Source organism: Rhinopithecus roxellana, chromosome 10 (genome assembly GCF_007565055.1).
Source record: "Rhinopithecus roxellana isolate Shanxi Qingling chromosome 10, ASM756505v1, whole genome shotgun sequence".
In the NCBI taxonomy this organism is placed as follows: Eukaryota; Metazoa; Chordata; class Mammalia; order Primates; family Cercopithecidae; genus Rhinopithecus; species Rhinopithecus roxellana.
The window spans coordinates 37,938,869-37,963,583 of NC_044558.1; the positions used below are offsets into that span (position 1 = coordinate 37,938,869).

At 33.2% G+C, this 24,715-nt stretch overlaps 1 protein-coding gene across 1 annotated transcript in view; it reads right to left on the reverse strand.

Moving 5' to 3' along the window:
- Window positions 1–8,677: 8,677 nt before the first annotated feature.
- The window catches only part of TRHDE (thyrotropin releasing hormone degrading enzyme), a 427,994-nt gene continuing 411,956 nt past the window's right edge, over window positions 8,678–24,715 (reverse strand). Inside the window, exons 16-19 of the mRNA XM_010353807.2 lie at window positions 21,688–21,855; window positions 21,013–21,153; window positions 17,281–17,362; window positions 8,678–11,256 (exon numbers count right to left, since the gene is read on the reverse strand). Coding sequence (XP_010352109.2) covers window positions 11,113–11,256; window positions 17,281–17,362; window positions 21,013–21,153; window positions 21,688–21,855 — 535 coding nt within the window. The 3' untranslated portion in view covers window positions 8,678–11,112. The remainder of the gene's footprint in view (window positions 11,257–17,280; window positions 17,363–21,012; window positions 21,154–21,687; window positions 21,856–24,715) is intronic.

Here is a 24,715-nt window from a genome sequence, read left to right on the forward strand (position 1 = left end):
CAAAGCAAATGAGATTTTTGTGCATGAAATTCAGGCAAAGTATTTGCTTTCACTCATTTGATCCAAGTAATTGAGAATGACTAGAAACTTAACACATGGGGACCTCTATTTTAAAAAGAATTTGTGGCAGAACAAAGAGATGCTCATATATCACCTGTCGCTTTGGGTTTCCTGTGTTTTGTTACTAACAGAAAGGGCAACATGAGTTCTTCAGTTTCATTTATCCAAAGTTAGGTTTTGCTTTTTCCTTTTGCTCTCAAGAGAACACCCAGTTTCTACGTACCCAGATATCTACTGAATCTTATTTGACAGTTCTAGAAACTCATGTCACTTTCTATTGAACCAAAAATAATAATATTACACTTCAGTCTAAATCCCTCCTCCAACTCACCAAGTATGTTTTCATATGCAAGAATATGAGGATTTTTAAACTGGCAAATTGAAGAAACTAATTCTAAAATATTGAAAAATATATTAATGTGTAACATGGGACTTTAATTTCAATTTTATGTGAAAATATGCTTGGTCAAAAGTTGTGTCATTTGTTCTTAATCTTTTCTTATTCTCCCTCCTCATCCTTCTGAAACATACACACATACATACACACTTAAACACCTCATAAACACTAGCCAGGTTTGTGCTTCACAGGCAATGTGAAAAAGATTGAAGGATTAAAATTAATATTTACTTTAAAACTTGTGCTTATCACCTGAAACATTATATTTATTTCTCTCAATTATTTTTCTCAAATAAATTCACTGGAAAATATTTGGATTAACCAAGAACCAGGGTAACTATTGCCTGTAAAATATATTCATGATTTACTGAAATTGCCTGGAGTTATTTACATACCTGTTGCATCTTTGCATATTCTCTGTCTACTAAAGTCCACCACTGTCATAAATATGGCAAAACTATTTTCCAATCCCTTATTTTGTGCTAAATTTTCATGTATGCCTCAAAGTGGATGAAATAAAGCCATTCCTATTAAAATTTAGCTTTAGGACTTTTACATAGATCTTTGCTCATTAAGCATTTCCCTCTTTTTCTTTACCCAGCAGGCAGTTGTTGGAGTTCTTGGGTAGACCTAAATTTGTCACAGATGTCTCAGTAAAGTTATTCATCGTAAGAATTCTGGTAACTTAATAAGAAGCTACTAACTTGGAAGGTCTTACTCTATAGCAAAATTTTCTTTCTGCATGAAAATAGCTTCAATACTAAATCCTATAAAAACAATTACAAGGGGTGAAGGATGGAGAATGAAAAAAAAATAGCAAAAGGAGGACAGGAGGATTAGAGTTTATTTATTTATTTTTTTTGTCAGATATGGCTGAAGAGTTATCCAATTAAATAATTCACCCTTTCCTCTACCAGCTTGCTAAAATGTTCAAGAGGTGACAATATTTCCAGTTCTCCTTTTATTAAAAAAAAAAAAAAAAAAAGGATTAGTTTGTATGCTGAAATCTCTAATTAGCTAGAGACTTTAGGAAAGAAAAGCAAATTTTAACAACCGAAGGGAAGCCAGAACTAAAGGACTGACGAATGAGCACAAAGACTCAAAAGTACAACCAAGCAGTTTCAATGTATCCAGATGCCCTTTGGGTCTTGTTTGACAATCCCAGGAACACATGTCACTTTCTATTATGCACACAGATAGAAACAGCTTAAAACTTCCACTGTTCTTTTTGCAATGTCAAGTAAAAATACAGTGTCTGTTGCTGAAAAGGCTCAGTGCTCATCTGGCAGGTCACATGAGATAGAAAGAGAAGGGAGAATAAAGTAAAAACGACAACAACAACAACAACAACAACAACAACAACAACAAAAGACAACTGGCAAAGGAGTAATATTTTAGATGACAATAGTGTATAGTAACAGTTTATGGTGTGTTTATCTCTCTGAGTAACAACTTTAACATATGTCATTCCTGATCTCCAATGTCAGGCAATTGTGAAATGAGTAGCAGAAAAAAAAAATTGTTTTATTCAGCAGAGTAAAGGTACAGTCATTTAATGGAAAACGCTTCCAATGGGAACCTGCCTTTTTTTTTTTTTTTTTTATTTTACTTTAAGTTCCAAGATACATGTGCAAAACAAAAGTTAAAAATGTGTTATTGTTGATAATAGTAGATGTGAAATTATTCAGCCTCATTTATATAGGACTACAGGGGAAAGGGGGTGGTAAGATAAAGCAGGTGACAGCAGAAAGAGTCAGAACCAGGAAAGGTCAGGCAGCCACGTGGATGGCGCCAGAACGCTCAGATTTATACTGTGGCAGTGACATGTCAGGGCAGTAAAGTCAATGGTCCAAACTTCGTGTTTGCTTTTCACTATTAAGCTAATTGAGAACACGTTTTTGACTTCCATATTTGATGAAGAATGCCAAATAATAGTATGAACTTAGATTCTTGAAAAATAGGTACTTCCGGTAGTATTCTGTAATTAATGCTCAAGCTACTTTATACTTAACTTGGTACCTCCTCTCAGGGGTCTTGAATGCTATATATTAAAATCAGGTGTTTTTAAAAATGCTTAAATGAATGCCCCATGCCAGAGTCTTCTTTAGTTGGTTTGAAGTGTGGCCCAGGCATCAGTATATTTTAAAAACAATTCAGGTGAATCTAATATAAAGTCAGGGATGCGAACCACTCTATCTAGCCAGTGTTTCTTGAAGTGCAGTCTAGATGGATCACCTCCGCCAGAATCACATACAATCCATGTTCAAAATGTAGATGATTATATACTATTCAACACCTACTGAGCCAGAATCTATAAGCTCCCGTGTGGGTTTTAGAGAGTACCCTTGCTATCATGCCAGTATAATTCACCATTCATTTGACAGGCTCTCCAAGTTAAGATGGTACCCATCTGATATTTGGCAATAGCCATTTTCTGACTTATGTGATTTTTCTGCTGCACAATTACCACTTGGACAGGGAAATAAATAATATATATGTGTATGTGCTGTTGGGGATATATACACATATGTATATATAATGTATGTATATAAGATTATATATACACATATTATATGGATATTTTATTATATATAGTTATACATAAATATATGTATACATGTTATACATGTATATGTAATGTAGACACTACTGGAGATATATAAATACATATGTCCATACAAACACACACACTCACACACACACGACACTGTCTATATCCCTTAATAGAAATATTCTTTGCTCTGACTTGGAAAGCCTTCTGTTTCTTACCCTCATGTTCACGGACCAGAGGAGGATTATCTATGGCTGTATAAAGTATTATGGGAAAGGCTAAAATGAGTGGCTCTGCAAATTCAAATTCTAATGTTTTCTGTCTAATCCTTAGAAAGAGAAAAACCCAGAGACATTGAAAATATATTTTGAGTACTACTTACGAATCACGATTATATATATTTTATAGCCCTGTTGTTATTGAAAACCGTTCTTGAAATTCAGAGCCCGACAGTCTGTCGAATGCAGAAAACCTATTAAAAAGCAATCTGAAATGCATTTCAGGTGAAATCACTTTTTACCAAAGTGCAGATCATTTCATTTATTCTAAAGGCATATAATTAGAAAGAAGAACAGATTGGTATTTACTTTTTATTTTTACAATATAGCACAAATACATACGTTTTTATTCTAGCTTCAGTATGTGTATAATCTTGAAAAAGTCCATCTCAGAAGAGAATAATTTCTTTTTCCATTTGCATGGACCTCTACAATATATATACTCAAAATTTAAAAAATGTATTTTCAAGTGAAAAAAGAAGCATTAAAAAAAGATGGTATTATTTATTTTGGCCTTATCTGCATGTCAGAAAATTAAAACTTTTTAAATTGTGATACATTACACATTACTGTATAAAATTTGGTTATCAGAGGCAAAATTCATATTTGTACTGCTTAAAATACAGAAGACAAATTTTCTCATTTAGAAAAATTAATTTTGTTAGGGCTTGGCCAGAATGGAATAAAAATTTCATGTTGAATACACACTAATTCAATTTTTACTGAATAATTTTAAAGGCATACATTGAAAACATCTATCTGCTAAACTAACAAAAGGTTATTTGGTCAATGCTTTACTAACACTTATTTACTGAAAGAACAGTTACTTTTTAATTCCTAAATCTTAAATATTAGAAAGGAAAAGTACTTTTATATGGCGTATTTTAAATCAGCCTGTTCACTTGGGGAATGGATTTAGGAAAATAAATTTTATTCCTGAATAAATTTAGGTTCATTCAAAATAGTTTATATAATATTTTTAAAGATTATCTAATAAAGTCAGTGGTGTCCAGAAAGCCAATTACGAAAGCTCAAAGATATAATTTCTCTTATTGTTCCAGTAACTAGACAATGCATAATACAAGACCTAATCTTTTTTAGTTTTTCAGCCCTAATCTGTTTTTGATATTATCAAAATGCAAAGGGATTAAAACATAGCAATGAAAAATGATAAATATCTTTATATGTGGCAATATATAGGTAGCATTCAAAAGGATAATGTAGAATTGCTGTTACACAATGTTTTGAAGGTAGAATACAACATTGAGGAAAAATTCACTCAAAAATGTTTAGCATCTGAGAAATGCTAGTTAATAAACCTATTTTAAATGAAAATAAATAGCAAAAAACTTAATAATGAATGTTCTCACCCAGTAGGTCATAAGCTATGTAAAGGTGGGAACAGAATTGTTTACAAGAGCAAATGCAATACTGTGAACATAGTGGAGGTTAAAAGGGTAGCTACTAAATGATTAACTTAAAAAGTAAATGCACTGTACATTCGAGGCAGATATTCTTAACTCCACTGTAATATTTTCTACAAAACATTTCACTCTTTCATTTACTTACATGACATAAGAAAAATGTGTGTGATGAGAAGTAAGTTGACCTGTGCAGAGGCAAGTCAAAGCACTTATCTTAGACTGTATCTTCGCACAGCAGACCCATTGAAAATGTAAGTTTAAATAAATTAAGCAATTGCAGTCCATCTATACTTCTAAGCAGAACAACAGAGATACTTCTCTGACCTCACTACTAAGCAAAAGGAAAGTTCTGGCTAGACTAATATGTCTCCTCCACATGCAAAGACAGAAGTTTAACCTTAACTTTGTGGTGCACTGGTAAAATCTTCGCAATTTATTTTGTCTTTTCACTTATTTTTTTCATGTGTGTGGCTGGTTGGCTGAAATATCTGTTAACTATCTGTTATAACTTAAAATCCACTATGCAACGCGCTAATGTAAAACGTTTTCATGAAAACTTTTTTTTTTTTTTTTTTGAGACGGAGTCTCGCTCTGCCGCCCAGGCTGGAGTGCAGTGGCCAGATCTCAGCTCACTGCAAGCTTGGAATGTATAAAGCAACTTTGTTAAGAAATGAATGGTAAACCAGAATGCACAAATTAACATTTCTTTCGAAAGAGCCAGTGACAATGATGAAGTGTGCTGAGTATCAATTCAAATCTGCTATAGAGAATGGTCTGTACGGATAAACATTACGTTTTCATGCATGCTGAAGACAGATTAATGACTAGTTTGAGCCATATAAGGCTTGAGTTTGAAGAGTTTTGAATCCCAGCGAATACCACTAATTAATCATGTAAACTGATAACAACTCTGCCTCCATCTACTCTTTGGTGAATTAAATCTAATGACATTTCACAGGGTTATTAATTGAGATGATACCTATAAAGTGCCTAGCATTCAGCAGGCATTCAAATTTTTGTAGTTTCCCTTTACCTTAACTCACTTAACATTAATACAGCACAAACATTTAACTCAGAGCAAAAGAATCAGTCATTTTGTTTTCTTTTCTCTTAGTACATTAATGAATTAGGAATATACAAAAGATAAACGTCTTCAAAATACTATCCCTAAAGTACTAAGTATTTGAAATAAAAGCCGTTAAAGTGGTATGTTTTCAAAATCTGCGGTAAAATCATCTACTAGTGGGGCTGGTTGTGAAAAACCTATTTAAAAAACAAAATGCATGCAATGGCATATATGTAGTATAGTTAACATTAGAACATATATTTTTAACAACTGTTTTATTAAATATTTAAGACAGTTTAAAAACTTTCCTTATCTAAACTTTAAAATAAAATTTCACAAAATAAAAAAAAAACTACTGAAATACATTTTTGTTAGACTTTTCCTGAATCTGTATCACATTAAATAAAATACTTAATTTTTTAAAAAACTTCTTCATTAGTTCAAAGCAATTGAACAAAAGGTTGTTCTTATATAATTAAAATTTGGGATTCTAGAATAATTTACAAGAACATTTTTTCGTAAGTTCACATATACTAATTTCAACAAATTATTGCTTAGGATGAGTATTATTTAATCTGCTTTAAAGAATATATAATTAACTTAAAATTAACACATTGTGAGATACCGATAGTATGCTGAAACCATTTTAGAAAACTTGAACTACTTTTTCATAAGTAGATTAAAGTACTCCTGCAACTTACTAATACTACTAAATTGTTCAAACAGCTTTTCTTAAGGATAAATTCCATCTCAATTTATATTCCAATTATTAGAGTTTAAACTCTATTATTTGATTATAATTTCAAAATGTAACATACTTCTGTAAAACACAATTGAGCACTAGGAAATCAAACAATAAAAATTATACTAAGTATCGTAAAAGTTTTGAGAACTAGTGTACAAAAATAGTTGTATAATATTACATATACCTACAAATGATTTACTTCCCTCTCTGTAGCAAGGATTTATTTTTCCTGTTGCCCTCATTCCCCTGGTTCATTATTTCTTTTTCTTTTTCATTTATTGTGATATGAATTCATTCTTTCAGGCCATTTTCATCTCTGTATTCCTTTCCCTCACTTAGTGCCTTGTGAAATAAAAGATGCTCATTAAATATTTCTTTAAGTATGGTTATATACTGTATCAATATTTAGCTATTAGTGTCAAATGATAATTTAGCTATGATCTCTGATAATCAAAACAATCAGTTGTAAGAATTAGTTTTCATTATATGTGCTTTTACAGTATATGTGCTTTTTTCCATTATATGTGCTTTTACACCTTTATTAGGTGTACATGGTTACTTCATGAGAGTACCCAGGAGAATAAGCAAGCTATTTAAGGTTCTCCAACTTCTTAGAAAAGAATTCCTTAAAATTCTAATTGCCAGTAGATTTTAATTAAATGTATTACTGTAAACTTCCTTAGGGATTCCTTTACTGCCTCTAATCCAGTAGTACTAAAATTGCATTGTTTTTCAAAACTTAGTCTGCATAGATTTATAGACATTTTACCAAATATTTTTTACTGATTTAGATGCACACAATTTATCTGCATTCTGACCATCTGTTACCACAGACAGAATTTGTCACATAAATTTGTGTTGAAAATTAAGCAAATTATCAGTACTTTAAGGTTATGTTTAAACAATGTTCAGTAAAAGATAGACAGGAAATATAATTAATAAACTAAATGAATTAAATTCTTTATCCCAATATTTGATTACTTATACCGACCAAATTGAATCATAACATTTCATCCAGTTGTTTAACATCCTGCAAATTAGAAATGCAAAAGTTAACAAACAATGTAATTATTGTAAATTAATTGTGTATTTTGATGCTGATCTAGTATTTGGAAAATCTCCAACTAATGCAATGGATAAAGATATTATCAACATATATTTATATTTTAGTGGGGAATGATGTTGTGATAGACGTAGGTTATCATATTGGTTCCCAAAATAACAACATTGTGATTTTATTTTATTTTTTTAGAGACAGGATCTCACTTTGTCACCCAGGCTGGAGTAAAGTGATCATAGCTCACTAGAGCACTGAACTTTTGGACTTCAATGATTCTCCCACCTCGGCCTCCCCGGTAGCTGGGACAATAGGTACACACTACCATGCCTGGCTAAGTTTTCATTTTTATTTTCATAGAAATGGGGTCTCACTATGTTGCCCAGTCTGGTCTCCAACGCCTGGGCTCATGCAATCCTCCCACCCTCGACCTCCCAAAGTGCTGGGATTGCATGCATGAGCCACTGTGCCCAGCCCCATTTTGTAGTTTTAAGTAGCTCATGTTGTTACCTGAGCCCCAGTTTTCTCATCAGAATATTAGGGCTAACAACATTTATTATGTTTTTGTGATGAGTCAAAGAAAACAAAATGTGTAACAGTTCTTTGAGAAAGCAATGCATTTTAACAGTACATGACATAACCTTAATAATATGCTCACAAGATATTATAGTTATATTTGTAAATAATACTATCACAAAAATCTCAGTCCTATGATATAATTGTTCTGGAGACAATATAAACTAATGCTAGTTTATGACCCAACTAAAATACATGTTATTGAAACTCAAGAATAGACCTAGTATTGTACATATTAGCCTTAGAGGTTGAGATTGTATATTTTAGAAACTTCAAAGATTATAGAAAAATTTTAAGAAAAAAATGTGTAAAAATGGGGAAATCTTTTTATTTACAAGTTACCTGGAAATGTTTAATACTCGATGTGATAAATAACGTTGCCCTTTCTAATTGAAACTACTTTTTATGTACATATATTGGCACAGCAAATTGCTATGGCTGGAGGTTGGACACTTTCAACAGTTTGTTATTTCATGCATATATATAATTTGTAAAACCGACAAAAAAGAAAAGATAAAAACTCTAAGTAGAAAATAGAATTTTATAACTACATTTTACAGATTATTCCAAGAGATATCATTGGTTATTTTATTATTTTGAAAATATTACTTATTTAAACAACTAAAAAAACCGGTAAAGCCTGATATAGTTTCAACATTAGAAAGAATAAATTATTGAAAAATATGTAGAACGAAAACACCATCTTAATGCCACTGATACCACTATACTGTTGAACAAGTATTATATGAGGTATTGAACATTGCACATAATTATACAGTTAGGATTTGAGATTGTAGATAAACCAGTTGTTCAAGGCCACTAAAATACTGAAAAAGGATTATGATTATTAACAGTGGGGAGGAAAATACAACTATAAAAGCCCTTCAAACTCAAATCTGGAAATAGTAATTTTACTCAAAAATATACCACAACTACTAAGAGGTTTTAGTAATTCATGACACAAAGCAAGACATCCACCTGTAATTTTTTCTTATCTATTACATAGATTCAGTGGTGACATAGCACATATTTGGGACCTGCATTGCAGTGTGATACTTATTACTGTTATGTTTTAGAAGTTACCCATTTAAATAAGGATTTTGTAAATGTGATATGTAGTAACTGGATTTTATCATTTCTGATAAATGGAAAATGTTTAGATTTTATACTAAGTATTATCATGCCTATTCACATCATGTAAAATATTTAAAATTCATGTATTTTAATTGAATGAAGCGCTGAAAAATTTAGATATGACTAATAGGTATTATTTGCTTATATGATAAAATTCAATTTTAGGTGGTACTTTATAGATTAGGAAATAGCTCCTCTTTTCTACTAATTTAAAATAATTCTATGGCTCTGATTTCTAAAATGTCTAATTATTTTCACTATTCAGTGAGTACTGTTAGAATATATTTCTTTCAATGATTTGTAAGATTTGGAGGAGTGAAAAACCTCAGGAAAATAAGAAGTGATTTACAAACATTTGGCTATGTAGAGTAGTTGCACTGGTATTTTATACTGGTAAACTTAAAATATGCTAATTTTGAAGCATCTAAGCAATGTTTGGCGAGCTGGCCTACTGGGTGAGAATACCATTTAAAAACATTTGTGTTACATAACACACAGCCATGAAAATGGCAATTCAAAATTCCCAGGTAGAACACAGTTGTCAGTGCCAAAAGAAAAGCTTTGCACATTAACACAAGAAAAGGAACTTTTCATCCTAAGGGATGGCACAACTGGCATAAAAGGTCATTAAATGCTAATAGACCCACTTGAGGTATGCTTGCTTAATGGAGGATTAGAGCAAAACAGACTTAAAAACCAACACTCAGAGAATTTTTAACTCTCTGGACTACTCAACATAAGGTAGGAAAACAAGATGGAAAATAAACTGTTTTTCAGCACTAATAATTATAAGTTTACGTAATTGTTTCATGCGAAAGGAACTTTGACAAAAATGATGGCAGAATCTATATGTAAGACTGTCACAGGAGAACTGGAAGAGTGGTTAGTTTATACAAAAATTTTGTTTGTATTCATCTTCATGTAGTAGAATAGACCACTGTTCAAGAAGTAGATGAAAAATTCATAACAGTTGAGAAATTTAGTCACGACATAGAAAGAATAATGTTGAGATAAATTCCTTGAAGCCTTTTGCAACTGTCCTTAAGTTTATAAAAAGAGATAAATTTTCTTTGATCTGAAGACATTCTTTGTACATGTGCAGTATACAACATACTATATACATATGGGGCTTCCCTATGTACATATACATATGCATACACTATCTATATGCCTTTTAAAATGTATACACAGCTTTAACTCAAAGAAAATGAGTTAGCAACACAGTAATCATTGCCAGACAATCCAAGTGCTGAAATTAAGTGATGTTCATCACTTCAAGGGCTATTTTACTTCTCACATTGCCCAAAATTGAGAATATCATTTCTGCTTTTAGTTTTTCTTTCGTTGCAACACTGATTGTCATATATAATCTTTGTGCTTTTGCATAATGCCCATCCTGGATGTAACATATATTCACACACAACATTGGACATTTGAAATAAGCATGCTGGAACACAGGCAGGACCATATATCCATGCAGAGAATATTCTGAATATGTTTTTCCAAATTGACTGTAACATCAACATGCATCACTATCATATTTGGTCCTGTACAGCAAGGAATGTACAGCTGAAGCAATCATGGCTAGTTTCACTTGCAAGAGTTTCTTTAGAGAGGAACACCCAGTAGAGAAACAGAACAGAATGAATGAAAAAAAAAAAATCCCCCAAAACCCAAAACTAAAAACTAAAGAAAAAAAAAAAAATTCCTCCCACATGTTAACACTGAAAATCTGGCCATTATCCATGTAGTACATTTTCCTCATTCCACAAAAAACGTGTCTTCTCATAAAATTCGAGTTGAATTGTTTATAAGATACATATATTAGTGTCTTAGAGCTTTTCCTAACCATTGGAAAAGCTCATCTTGGTAAAGCATTTTCCAGCGTACATTGGCTTCGACAGTTTCCACAGCTCTTGAGAAAGAAGCAGCAGCTACACCATCATAGTTCTTCATGAAGTTCTTGAGCTGGAAAAAGAAATTTTTGAATGGTAAATCTGCCTGTCTTAAAATGAACTCATGTCCAACATACATGAACAAGAATCTATTTAAAAAATAAAGAAACCCAATATATTTGAAACAAATGCCACAACCACTATAGAAGACATATTTAATATTGTGGAGTGAGTTTGGTAACAAAATGAAATATTACAGATTATGTCAATTAGTTATGATGTAATTGATTTTGGAACAAAAAAAGAAGAGTAGACATTACAACTTAAATAGCTCCAAATTCAGCTTCATGTTTCACAATTAGATATTAAAACAGACATTTAATTGATCATTTTAAAAGCAGTTGATGGGATTGTGGCAAGGACTAGTTCTAACTTCAATGCGTATACAATGCACCAAGTAGCCTTAAACACTGAATATAAGGATTAAAGTTCACATTTTGTCAGTAGAGAGAAAATTATTTTTCATCTTCTCCAAATGAATGATATTGGGCTTGACATTATCTTTGATGTCAAGGAATAACCAAAGTATTGTCTGGTGGAGAAAAAGCAATGGTGCTATGAAAACTGGATGATTAATGACACGGCAATCACCTGTGTAACTAGATTTTGAAATAATAAAGGAGGGATATGGTCTTATTTAGCTAGAGAATCTGAGCATTTAAGTTATAATTTTTAAATGTTTTGCCATATTTTTGACATAAAATTTTATTTAGAGAGTTCACATACTCTGGAAATACTCCAAGATTTTACTTCAAGATTAAATACCAGAAGTTTTTCCTTTCTGTTTGATATATCTTAAGAAGCTGGCAACGAACTAACAATTGTGATGCTAATAGACAAATGTGAAAAATCAACTTGCAACACAGAAACATTATGTGGTGTAATTAGTGTGGGGTGTGATTCATCATATGGTGGGCGCCACATGGAGGATATGCCAGGAGAGAGATGCAGTGTATCAAGATTGACTCAGGGGCAGGCAGAAATGGTGGTGGAGGATGGAGTTAAAATGTGGTTATAACTTTCTGAATTATTTTAGAAATTAGTTCATGGGTAGCTTAGTTTATTTATAAGCGTTACTTTGATTCCATGATACTGATGGATTTTCTCAGAGTTTTTACTCTGCTTTCCTCCAAAGCCCTTTGCCCAGCAGCATTAGCAATAGATAACTGTATCTCAGAGGTACATCCTTTAGAAGATTTCAAAAACACTGTGCTTTTATAACAAACATGTAAAATAGGCAATGTATAACAAAGAATTATGGGTGTTGTCCTTAAAACTGATATGGCATTTGACCAAATTACATATATTAAGAAAAAAGGAAGAAGCAAAGGGATTGGAGTTAATAAATATTAATAAATATTACAGGCATTATGCCATAGCAATAGAAATATAGATACACATATATATAAAGGGGAAGTCTAATGGAAGTACTTGACTCATAATTTTAAGCTTTATCTGATTAACATAAGAATACATTTGTACTTATATATTTATGTTCAGACTCATCCAGTCTATATCCTTAAAGCAAAAAGTAATACATTTTGATTCATTTTGAATTTTGTTTTATTATAAAATACGATATTGTAATTGCATTATTTACATGTTATAGGTCAATCATAAAAAAATTGCTTATACTCCTTTTAAAGTATATTCTGAATTATTACATTTTTTTCCTAGGCAGTCACTGAATACAGCAGAGAGTCATAAATGACCCTTTAGCAACTTTAACTCTGTGGAGCATGCTCTTGGTTTCCTTATGAGATGGTAAGCCAGCCTAAACGCATGAAGTAAAACTCTTAAGTCCTTCTCAAAGGCAAACTATGGGTTTGAATATGAACGTTTATTGACAGAAGGAGAGTAGGTTGGATTATCCTGCAAAATAACTCTCAATAGAAAATGTGAACTGGTGTGTCTCCAGAGATTCACTTCTTAAATCATGATTTAAGCACGGTAAATACTCCCCTTGTGGGCTCAGAGAGTTTGAGGTGCCTCATATGCATCTTAAGAGGAACTTATTCATCAGAACACATCTGGCCTTCTTTCCACAGTTGCCATTAATTGATCTTATGTCCTGTAATTCTCCATAGCTCTGATATCCAACATGTGGTTGGAATTGCTTCTGACTGGCCCTAGTGCACACTCACAGTGCCTTACAAACCCCTGCCTCACTTTAGGGGGCTTGAGGTAAAAGAAAGGTGGTTAGCATTCTAGTTTGCTTGTTTCTTCCACTCTTTGGTAGGATTTATGCTGCCATTTGTGGGCAAAGGATTACCCAGGTGCCAAGGCAAGAGACTGAAGGCACAAACTTTAGCAGTATAATAAAGAAAATTGTTAGAATAAATAATAGTTATAATACAAATTAGATATAGAAATGACCATGGACAATTATCAATCATTAGTATAAACATTATTAATCATTAGCTTTTAATATTACTCTTTGTTGCATTACTAATATAACCTAGGAATAACAGGCAAGTATAGGGTCAGGTGCCGAAGGGACATTGTGAGAAGTGACCTAGAAGGCAAGAGGTGAGCCTTCTATCCCGCCCGCATAAGGGCCGCTTGAGGGCTCCTTGGTCAAGTGGTAATGCCAGTGCCTGGGAAGGCACTGTTACTTAGCAGACTGCAAAAGGGAGTCTCCTTTCCTTGGAGGAGTCAGGGAACACTCTGCTCCACCAGCATCTTGTGGGAGGCTGGATATTATCCAGGCCTGCCCGCAGTCATCTGGAGGCTTAAATCCCTCCCTGTGGTGCTGTGCTTAATGGTCATGCTCCGTGTCCACTTTCATGTTCCTCCCATACTCCTGGTTCCTCTTTGAAATTCGTAGTAGATAGCAGTGGAAGAAATAGTGAAAGTCTTTGATCTTTCTTATAAGTGCATAGAAGAAAACGCTGACATATGCTGCCTTCCCTCTCTGCTTTGGTTACCTAAAAGGGAAGGGCCCCTGTCCCATGATCACGTGATTGCTTGACCTTATCAATCACTTGGATGACTCATCCTCCTTACCCTGCCCCCTTGTCTTGAATACAATAAATATCAGCACGCCCAGCCATTTGGGGCCACTACCGGTCTCCGTGTCTTGATGGGAGTGGTCCCCTGGACCCAGCTGTTTTCTCCTTATCTCTTTGTCTTGTGTCTTTATTTCTTACAATCTCTCATCTCCGCAAATGGGGAGAATACCTGCTAAGTCTCGTAGGGCTGGACCCTACATCATTACTGTTTTTTTCTTTTATTGTTTTCTAACTATACCATGATATGCTTTTATTTTAAAATGTTGCAAGTTTAGGCACTTTTATAAAATAACATTTAGTAAAATGGCAATGTTGTTTGTGTTCCCTACCTTTTTAGCATAAAATTTTGAAGCATGTTTGTTAATTTTTCTATTAAAAAGATTTTAGCATTAAAATTTCCTCTTATTTCAGGGCATCCTATCATAAGATAAATTATTTTTAGAGTAGATTGTAAAACATAATATACTCTTAGTAAATATGTAAATGAATAGAATTAACTATTGCCCTATTATAAAGTTAGTATCTTCAATATTAAAACTGTAAATGTGATGTCTTCGATGCACAGGATCTATGCTCCTCCACAACAGTGAGGTATGCTAGGTTTAAAAAGCAGAAAAATGGGCATGTGAAAAGATTGGTTAATGGTCATTAATGTGGAAAAATGGCAAGGGCCTCTGAGGTTCCAGAAGATTGTCTCCATTAGTTTAAAATTAAATAAATGACAGATTGCTTTATGGAGAAATATTGTTCAAATTGCTAGAGCCATTCAATTAAAATTAAAAGGAAACTCCAGTTTCAGGTACTAGAATACTGTTTTTGGGAGAAAACCATGGAACAATGTAAGTGTCTTTACTGAATTCACCTAAAGCTGATGAAGATCATTAAAATCTGGAATGAGTTTTCAGAATTCATAAGGATGCTGATTCCCTTTTGATCTATAAACTCTTAGAAATAAGAATATGCCATATCCACAGGGAGGACATTGGGCTTTCTGCTTATGAGGTTTATGGGTTATGGTAGAATGCGACTGCATTCTCGTCAGCCTTTTCTATTTAAGAAAGGGAGGTTATCATCATAAAAACCAAAACCCCCACCCCATCTGACAATAGTGTTCCTCAATCTTATAGATGATGTAAGTATTAAAAAGCCCCAGGCAGCACCTGTTAAACTGCAAAGCCAGAGTAAATAACTCCAGAGTGAAGAGATTCATTCCTCATGCCACTTAGGGACTGCATTGTGTTGTTAGCTGCTTTGTAGATAATGAAATAAAAGCCATAATTTAGTTTCAACTTTGAAATTATACCCTTCATTATAGGAGCACTTTGAAACATCTGAAATAGCAATTAAATAAAGTGTAAAAATTTAATAAATCAGTGAAATATGTAAGACAAAACAGTCAGTATGTGATAAAATCAATTAAATGTCTAAAATATTTTCTTTTCATGGCCTGGGTGTTACCAAGTCCAGGAAAATATGAAAGGCAGACAGAGTTAGAGGAAAGTAAGAAGAAAAATAAGAGAAGGATGAGAGGTAGGGAGGAGAGGAGATAAAAGAGAAGGAGAGAAGCACAGAGAACCAAGGGAGCAAACAGGAGAGAAGAGAAGAGGGAGAGATTTCGCTTTGTGTTCACTTCAATGGCTGCAGAGGTTGTGACTAAATGAGTCTTTCATTCCCATATTATTGAATGTGAAATCATGAAATTAAACGTACTTCATTTAAATACAGAGAAAATTGGAAGCAATCATTAATTTAATTGTTCTTTCTTTCTGTTTTTGGTGGATATGAAAACAGTCCTTTCCATTTAGCTTCCTTTATTTAAAAAATAGTAAAATATGTTCCGGGGCATTCGAATTTAATCCTTCAGGGTTGGGAACACACATAGCAGGGATAAGGACTGAATTTCAAATCATTACAATCAGAGACTTAGCTTAGCTTAGCTCATGGTGTGAAAGAATCCAAGTTAGTGCACGCAGGATAATCACAGGAAACTGGACAATATTAGAAGACATTAAGGATGGTGCCAGGGTTGATGCTTCTAGGGAATGGTGCTCAGTGTGATTAGCTGCGGGGCACAGCATTAAGCATTCTGTCAGTGAAAACTAAGAAAACCATCATTCTCAATGTCAAATATCAGCTATATTTTACAATGGAGAACAGGAGCACAAGAAAAGGCAATCAATGTTTGAAGCGTGATCTACTGTAATCAATTAAAAGAGTCTATATTTTGCTTATTTTTTCCTTCCTCCTTAACCCTCTCCCCATTTCTCATCTCTCTATATTAGTAATGTGACTTAATGGCAAAACAAGCAAACAAAACTAGCTGGCTTAAATTTCCAGAGTAATAAACCAGAAATAACATAGTAAGGAAATGTTAAATACTCCGTAATCTGGACACCAGTCCTTAAAAATCAAGTTTATTTTCATTAATGAAATTCATTTGTGATTGTACCAAGCAATTTTAAAACAACTTATTAATCTCAATATGTATTACCAGATATGCTCCTTTCTACACATAAGAATTTGTTTCATTTAAGAGGCTACATAGCACAAAGCAATATTATTATGTACAGTAGGTCCATTTTCTGTTTAAGGCTAACCAAAAAGCAGTGAGACACATGGTCTGTATCTCAACACCAACCTTCGTCCGTTATACAAATATTGAGTCATTAACAGGATGGCTTTGTTGTTTAGTGAATCCTACAGTGGGTTAATAGAATCATTTGAGGAATATCTGATTGGATCAGTGATCTCTGAAGTGGACTGTGGATCTCCAGGTTTGAAAATTATTACATTCAAACATTTCTTGCAGGCTTTCAATGTTTGATATGTTAAAAATACTCCTTGCAAATTATGAATTCAGTAGCCTTTAACATGTGTCTGTGTATGTGTGTGTTTGTGTGTGTGTGGTGTGCATGTGTAAGTAAAAGGAATGGATATGAATCTGTCGGAAAGAAATGACTGAAGTAAATGCATAATTTCAAATGTTTATAAAAGAAAATAATTAGACCTCATCTTAAAATATTTACCTCTTTGAGTTCACCTTCAGTATTAAGAAATTCTGTGACACCACTGATAAGTTTGGAATTCATAAACAATGCTTCTCCGTACCTCAAAAGAAAAAAAGAATCTTAATGTTAATACAGGTAGTAATTACAAAAATATTACTCTAAAGATTTTTTAGAGTTCTTCTCAAGGATTCCATTTGATCAATGTTGTCAGAGATGGCCAGATCTCTGAGCACTCAAGTCCATTTCTCTAGGGATTTGGGGAGGGACAAAGAGTTATGGCTATGGGATATCATCAGTTCCCACCTAATATGGCTCACAGTGTTTCAGAGAAGTCTAAGTTGTAGCAAATTTTTTAAAGGAGCCCTCTATAACTGGATTTAGGGATTAACAGTATATTTCCAAGGCAAGGCCTGAGAACAAAATATTTTAAAACTTTCAATCACAAAGCAACCTAGCTCATTGGAAGGGAAAATGATTCCAACAAAGGCAAGAGGAGCTGCAGGATCATCTTGGGCACTGTCAGATCCTTTGGTATGATTAGTCATAATTGACACTGGCATTTTCATATTTTATTCTTACAAACTGAGGCAAAATGCATTCTCAAAAATACTGTCCAAAATATTAGCTTTTTCATGTGCACATTAAAGTATAACATCTACTTGTTCATTTGGATTGCCTAATCCTTGTACCACAAACACAATTACTTGACTTTTGACCCAAGGCAAGGAACAACTTGTGTCAGTGAATTGAAAAGAATTCTCATTTGACTGATTCGTCCCTACTATGCTAAGGATACCTATCACAGGTCATCATACTTTTACAACTAAGGTAAGTACAATAAAAATAAGACTCTGGATTTTTAAAGACAAGGATCTACACACTGTTACAAGAGGTTTTCTAATGCTTCCATAACTTGTGGGATCTTAAGTATCTAATATAAGATTTAATTAAGTTTCTGTAGAATTTAGTTCTCTTATCTATAAAATGAGAAGGCTGAGCTAGATGACCACTGAGATTTGTTATAATTCTACCATTGAACTATTCCACAGGAAAAAAAAAAAAAAAAGCTAGGTAAAAGCAAGCAAATAGCCATTCAATAATAATAAAACTGATCACTTTCAATCAGTATGTGGGTACAAAATTGTCCAACTATCCAGGCAAATGACATTTTTATTTTCTAAAGAGGTATTAGTTGTTTTTACTTATATTGTCCTGTGACGATAATAATAAGGTACAGTCTGTCCCTTGAAGGTATTATACTATCTAGTTGAAGAGTTTGACATGTAATCAGATAATTTCCATGTATTGTGGCTAAATGAGGTGTTGATAAAATTATACACAGTGCTCAGAGAGGATCTCTTTATCTGTAGGGTCTTGGGAATGGCTTCTGGGAGGTAATGGCATCTAGATTGACCATGGAGTAGTTATGAACAACAGGGAAGAATGTAAGTTTAGGCAGAAGATGAACATAAACAAAGAGATGTGAAAAGACATGGTTTGTGCAGACAACTACAAGTAGTTTGATATTAACAGTGCATACAGGCCAAGACGATGGCTCACGCCTATGATCCCAGCACTTTTGGGAAGCCAAGGCAGGTGGATTGCTTGAGCCCAGGAGTTCGAGACCAGCCTGGGCAACATGGGGAAACCTTGTCTATATAAAAAATAGAAAAATTAGCCAGGCGTGGTGGTGTATGTATGTAGTCCCAGCTACTCAGGAGACTAAAGTGGAAGGATCACCTGAGCTCAGGACGTCAAGGCTGCAAAGAGCTGTGATTGTGCCACTGCACTCCAGCCTGGGTGACAGAGTGAGACCCTGTCTCAAAAAACAAACAAACAAAAATTAGTCCATACACTGATACACTGTGAGCCTGGGGATTGAAGAAGAAGACACTGAGAAAATATGCAGAGGACATATTAAGGAACTTAGATTATAAATCTCACTTAGAAAGTTTTATAGCAGGGAAATATCACATTTGCTTTTCTGAAAGATTCTTGGGATAAACGGAAGAGGCTAAAGTGTGTTTGTGTAATTATAGAGGCAGTGAGACAGAAGGCTATTATTGTAAGAGTACTGGGAAGAGATGAGAACCTGCATTAGGGAAGTCGTCGCAAAAAAAGAGAGGAAGAATTCAACGAACTTTAGAAACTGTTCAACTGACACGACCTAAAGTCTAATTGTTATATATGACAAGAGAAAAGGGGACGCCTATTAGACTTCCAGATGTTGGGCTTGAGCAATTGGTGGATGGCTACAAGATTTACTGTGAAAAGGAGGATAAGAGAAAAATCATGGATTTAGCTTTGCAGGCACACTCATAAAGGCAACCTCGATGGGCAATAATCCATCACAAGGAGAAAAGTAGGGACAATGTCTGAATTAGAGATACAGATTTGGGAGTAATTGAAACCATGAGAGTAGAAGACATCTAAAATCAAGAAGAACTTGTAGAGTGAGAAGAAGGGTGCCTTCAACAGAGCTCTGTGAATGCCAGCATTCAAAAAATCGACAGAGGAGCAGAAGCCCATGAAGATTATGCTGCTATCTGTCAAAGTAAACATCACTGTATTTTTAGATAGGATGGAAATCATGGATTCAGTGAGACAAAATAAGCATATCAGGAACCAATAATTTTTTGGTAGGAAATAAACTATATATGCCTATAATTGCATTGCCCTGAACTCTGATTTACAAAGCCACTCCCTAAAGAAACTGTGTATTGGTAGATATTTGATATTCTTTTAAGTTAGATGTTTGCATACATTAATTTTACCTTAAGTGTTTGACTATTCGCTCTATTATATGCACAGAAGCAAAGCAAGCTTTAATCATCCAACTATTACAAGATCTGAGCTGAAAATATTAAAAAAGTCAAAGTGTCTTATAGAAATATCAGTGTTTCCTCACAATGAAATACCTAAGGATAGAGTGTTTTAATTCGACACAGCCATTCTAATTGAACTCATTATACCAGGGTAACTGATGAAGGTATGCTTAAAAATAATAAAGATTGCACACTAGCTTTTCAGAGACAGAACAATAGGTCTGCGTACTGTCTGGGATCATTTAAGTTTAAAAAAAGCAGCATTTACACGCTCTATAATAAATTGAATTTTAATAGGCCATAGAGATGATCAGAGTAATAAATTAGCGTGTATTATAATATATTTAAATGCATAATGAAATATCTTATAAAGTTGGGGCTAAAGAATTCTCACCATGAAACAAGATGTCCTGGGAATAAATTTTACTGCAACTGGAATTATACAATGATTCAAATGATTAATATTACTTCTCTACATCATGGTTTTATTCAGGTATTTTAAGATACTTATATTTAAAGAAAATTTAAAACAATTATATGGAAGTAATTAAAGTTTTATTTTTATAATAGCACTGTATTTATAAATCATTTCTATAACATATTCAAGATATAAGGGTTTTATGATACAGTGTCTTCAACTTTGGACAGGTTGATAGGTTTTCCAGGAAAGTTGCTGAGTTAAACCTTTTATACTCCAAATGTTTGCACATATAATTAATTAAGGCTATCAATTTTAATAAAGGAAATATATTATAGCATTTAAAAAGTAATTTTGAGTTTCACAGGAGTGGCAACATTCATCCTGGTTGAGTATTTTAAAATCTAATCCTATTGCATGGATCTTAGCTTTAATACAAAACTTGGGCCTTTATTCCTCATATTTCAGCTTTAATTTACTCATTCAAGTAAGAATTCTTATGTCTACCTGGTATTTAGTATCTTCCATTTATCTCTGAAAAACTTCCAGGCAAGGTCTCGGCCATGTGGATTTCGAGCTACATGGATTATGACATCAATTGCATCTTGATCCAGCACCACCTCAGAATTCAGTGACAGATTTAGAAGCCTACAAAGATAGAATTTTGTAAAAATTTTTAGTCCAATAACTTAAACATTTTTATAATCTTACTAAAATTGTAGGACCTAGTTTGTCATATTCTTCAAAAGAATAATCTAGTGTAATCTTTAATAATGCAAACTTATAAATAGAACACATTTGTTTATAAAAGAGAGAGGATCAAACTCATGGTATTTTAACTAAAAACATTAAACTCTAAAAAAATCTTGTGGAAGGACAAATCACAATTCTGGTTTGATGATGCAAATTCTCCTTTAAAACTCTTTATACTGAACACTTCCTTTTATAATGAAATATTTTCTTAAACATATATAAATTATATAAAATAATTAGTCATAAAAAGATATAACCTCTGAAATCAAATAGCTTTAGTCTTTAACATGGCAGTTTTCCTCACCTTTAGGAAGATATATTTTAAAATAACTAACATATATTCAAGTAAATAAAAGCAATTTCACAGCAATTTGATTAACAGAGAATACTTTTGTTACAGAAACAAATTTAGAAAATCAGTTGACCTACCTATTTAATAAATTCCTGTCATCACTGCAAGTTAAGGCTTCCAATAATATTTTCTTCTCAGAAACTGCTGTGGTGGAATGGAATTTCATCCATATGAATTCCCAGACATCCTCATCCAGTAGTGACACTCCTGTACAGTATACGATGTCTCTAACATTTAGTGGTATTCTAAAGAAGCAACCCATGGTGGTTTTCTATTAATTAAAAGCTTAACAGTATTGAAAATAAAGACAGATCTTGCTTTACTACAGTCAGTTTTTTAAAAGATTATTTTGCTAATTAGATTTTACCTGAAACAGAATACTACATAGTAATAATATTTTCAAAATATTTCTCACTGAATGAATAGTGTATTTTATTCAAAGGTAGTTTTGAACATAATTATTATTTCCACTCTTTACTATACTTAAACAAAAATAGTAACATAAAGGCTTCACAAACCCATGAAAATAAGGCACTTTATCTTTTCACCAACTTTAGTATGTTTATTACACAAAGATTTTGCTCTCATAATTGGTAGACCCAAGAATGTCGAGAAAGTACCAGTTGAGGAGACTAATTAATTTGGATAGAACAGAAACATTTTCTCTTAAATTCTTAGATAACTTTATAAGTAATTTTCTCAAGCAACTCTGCAAATTTTGGAGACCTAGAAGATTATAAATATAGGTAATAAACAGATACCAAAACATAAGTAGAAAGTTATTTTTTCTTATGTTTATAAAATAACTTAAAATATACTAAAATTTGACTTTGATCCGAAATGCAATATTATAGTGGGAAACAGTACATTTAATTAGAGTTGGCTATTCCTAAGTTTTAAATTTGCATCCCTACTTTGTCATAGTGATTTTTCTTACTAAATATTATTTCTTTAAGTTTTGGTATGTACCCTATATTTACTGACTTTTTAATACGCTTCTCTGAAAAATGCTCCAATACTTTTTTTTAAAGTTTCAAAATTTAATTTTGCTTTTTTTCAACATTCACTCATCTACTATCAAATTTCTCATTACTAATTTGAATGTGGCAGTTACATACTGCTTTCTCTGGATAGCAAAAGCAAACAATGCCTTTTAAAGATTTAGGACCTTGATGATTAAAATACTGCTATGATTAAAGGAGCATTTGGAAAACAGGAAGAATTGTGTGAATAACTGCCAGTAAGATAATCTGAATCTCATTTTGTTAAGCAGCTAAGAAGGGCTACAATCAGGATATTGTGGCACTATGCCAGGTGTGTAGAATTCTAAGAAAGTATCATACAAAATTCATGTTCCCAGAAAAGGCTAAATTTATTCTGTCTTTTTCAACAAATAAAGTATTTGGAGAAAAGTTACTTTAATTTGGTTAACTGAAGCCCTTTTGCTTTGTGGCATTAGAAAGCATTTTGTTTGATTTGTTCTTAATGAAACAAAAGGAATACAGACATAGAATAAACCATTAAAGAGCTTCACATCTTTCTCCTGTTTTCCATCTCGCCGCTGCAAGCCCTGTGAAAAGTACCAAAAAAAGCCTTCTCAATTACTGGTGACATGTTTTCTCTGCTGTGTTTACGACCAGCTTGACACAGGGCATCCCTGAAATCACTAAGGAAGGCATTGCCACCACATTTTGAAGGATGTGCTCAGTTCTGGTTAAGATTACAGAGATGCCTCCATCTTTAATAACTTAAATCAATAGCTATAAAAGAGAGTGGGTCTTTTCCTCCATATATTATAGGCTACAGAGCACAACACTGCCTTATCGCCCTACTTTTGCCAAAAGAGTGAATAAAACTTGCAAGAAAAAATCAATAAAATATCTAGTGAAATCACTAACCCACCAATCAATGTACATTTCCTTAATGTTAAGCATGATATTATAGTAACAGTTTACTTTCTAAGATATCAATATACCAGAGAGAATATAGGGATAAAGCCCCTTAAGTCAGGATTTTTATCACGTATAGAACCAACCTCCAATATCAATGTTCAAGAAGAAAAGGCACATAGAAATATAGAAAAAAATGTAACAGAATACACTAAACTATGTTGCCCGGAAAGCACTTGAGTACCACATACTATACCGGTGCCATATACTACAGTTACCCGTAAAAGTACCCAGCCCCTGGCAACCATCATTCCACTCTTTAATTTCATAAGCTTCACTTTTTAAAATATCTCATATAATTGGAATCATATCTGTCTTTCTGTGACTGTCTCTTTCACTGAGCATAAAGTCCTCCAGGTTCATCAATATTGTCAATATTGAAAAATGTCCTTCTTTGTAAAGGCTGAATAGTAAGTATTTCATCGTATGTATACACTACATTTCCTTTACCCATCCATCTGTTGAACATTTAAGTTGTTTCCACATCATGGCTAATGTGAATATTGCTGTGACAAACTTGGGAATGCTAATATGTTTTTGATATCTTGATTTCAATTCTTTTAGATAACTATACACAAATGGAATGCTGGATTATATTGTAGTTCTATTTTTAGTTTTTTGAGAACATTCCATACTGTTTACCATAGCAGCTGCACTATTTTGCATTCCCATCAGCAGTGTGGAGGGGTATTGATTTCTCCACAACCTTGACAACATTTGCTGTGTTTTGGTTTTTGATAATAGCTATCCTGAGTGTGAGGTGATATTTCATTGTGATTTTGATTTGCATTTTCCTGGTGATTAGTGACTTTTTTTCATATACCTGTTGGCCATGTCTGTGTCATCTGGGGAGAAAAGATTTTTTAAATCCTTACCCCTTTTTGTAATCGGATTAATATCGTTGTGCAGCCGGACGCAGTGGCTCATGCCTGTAATTCCAGCACTTTGGGAGGCCGAGGCAGGCGGATCACGAGGTCAGGAGATCGAGAGCATCCTGGCTAACACGGTAAAACCCTGTCTCTACTAAAAATACAAAAAATTATCTCTACTAAATTATAGTAAATTATAGTAAATCTCTACTAAATCTAGTAAATTATCTCTACTAAAAATACAAAAAATACAAAAAATATGTGGTGGCAGGCGCCTGTAGCCCCAG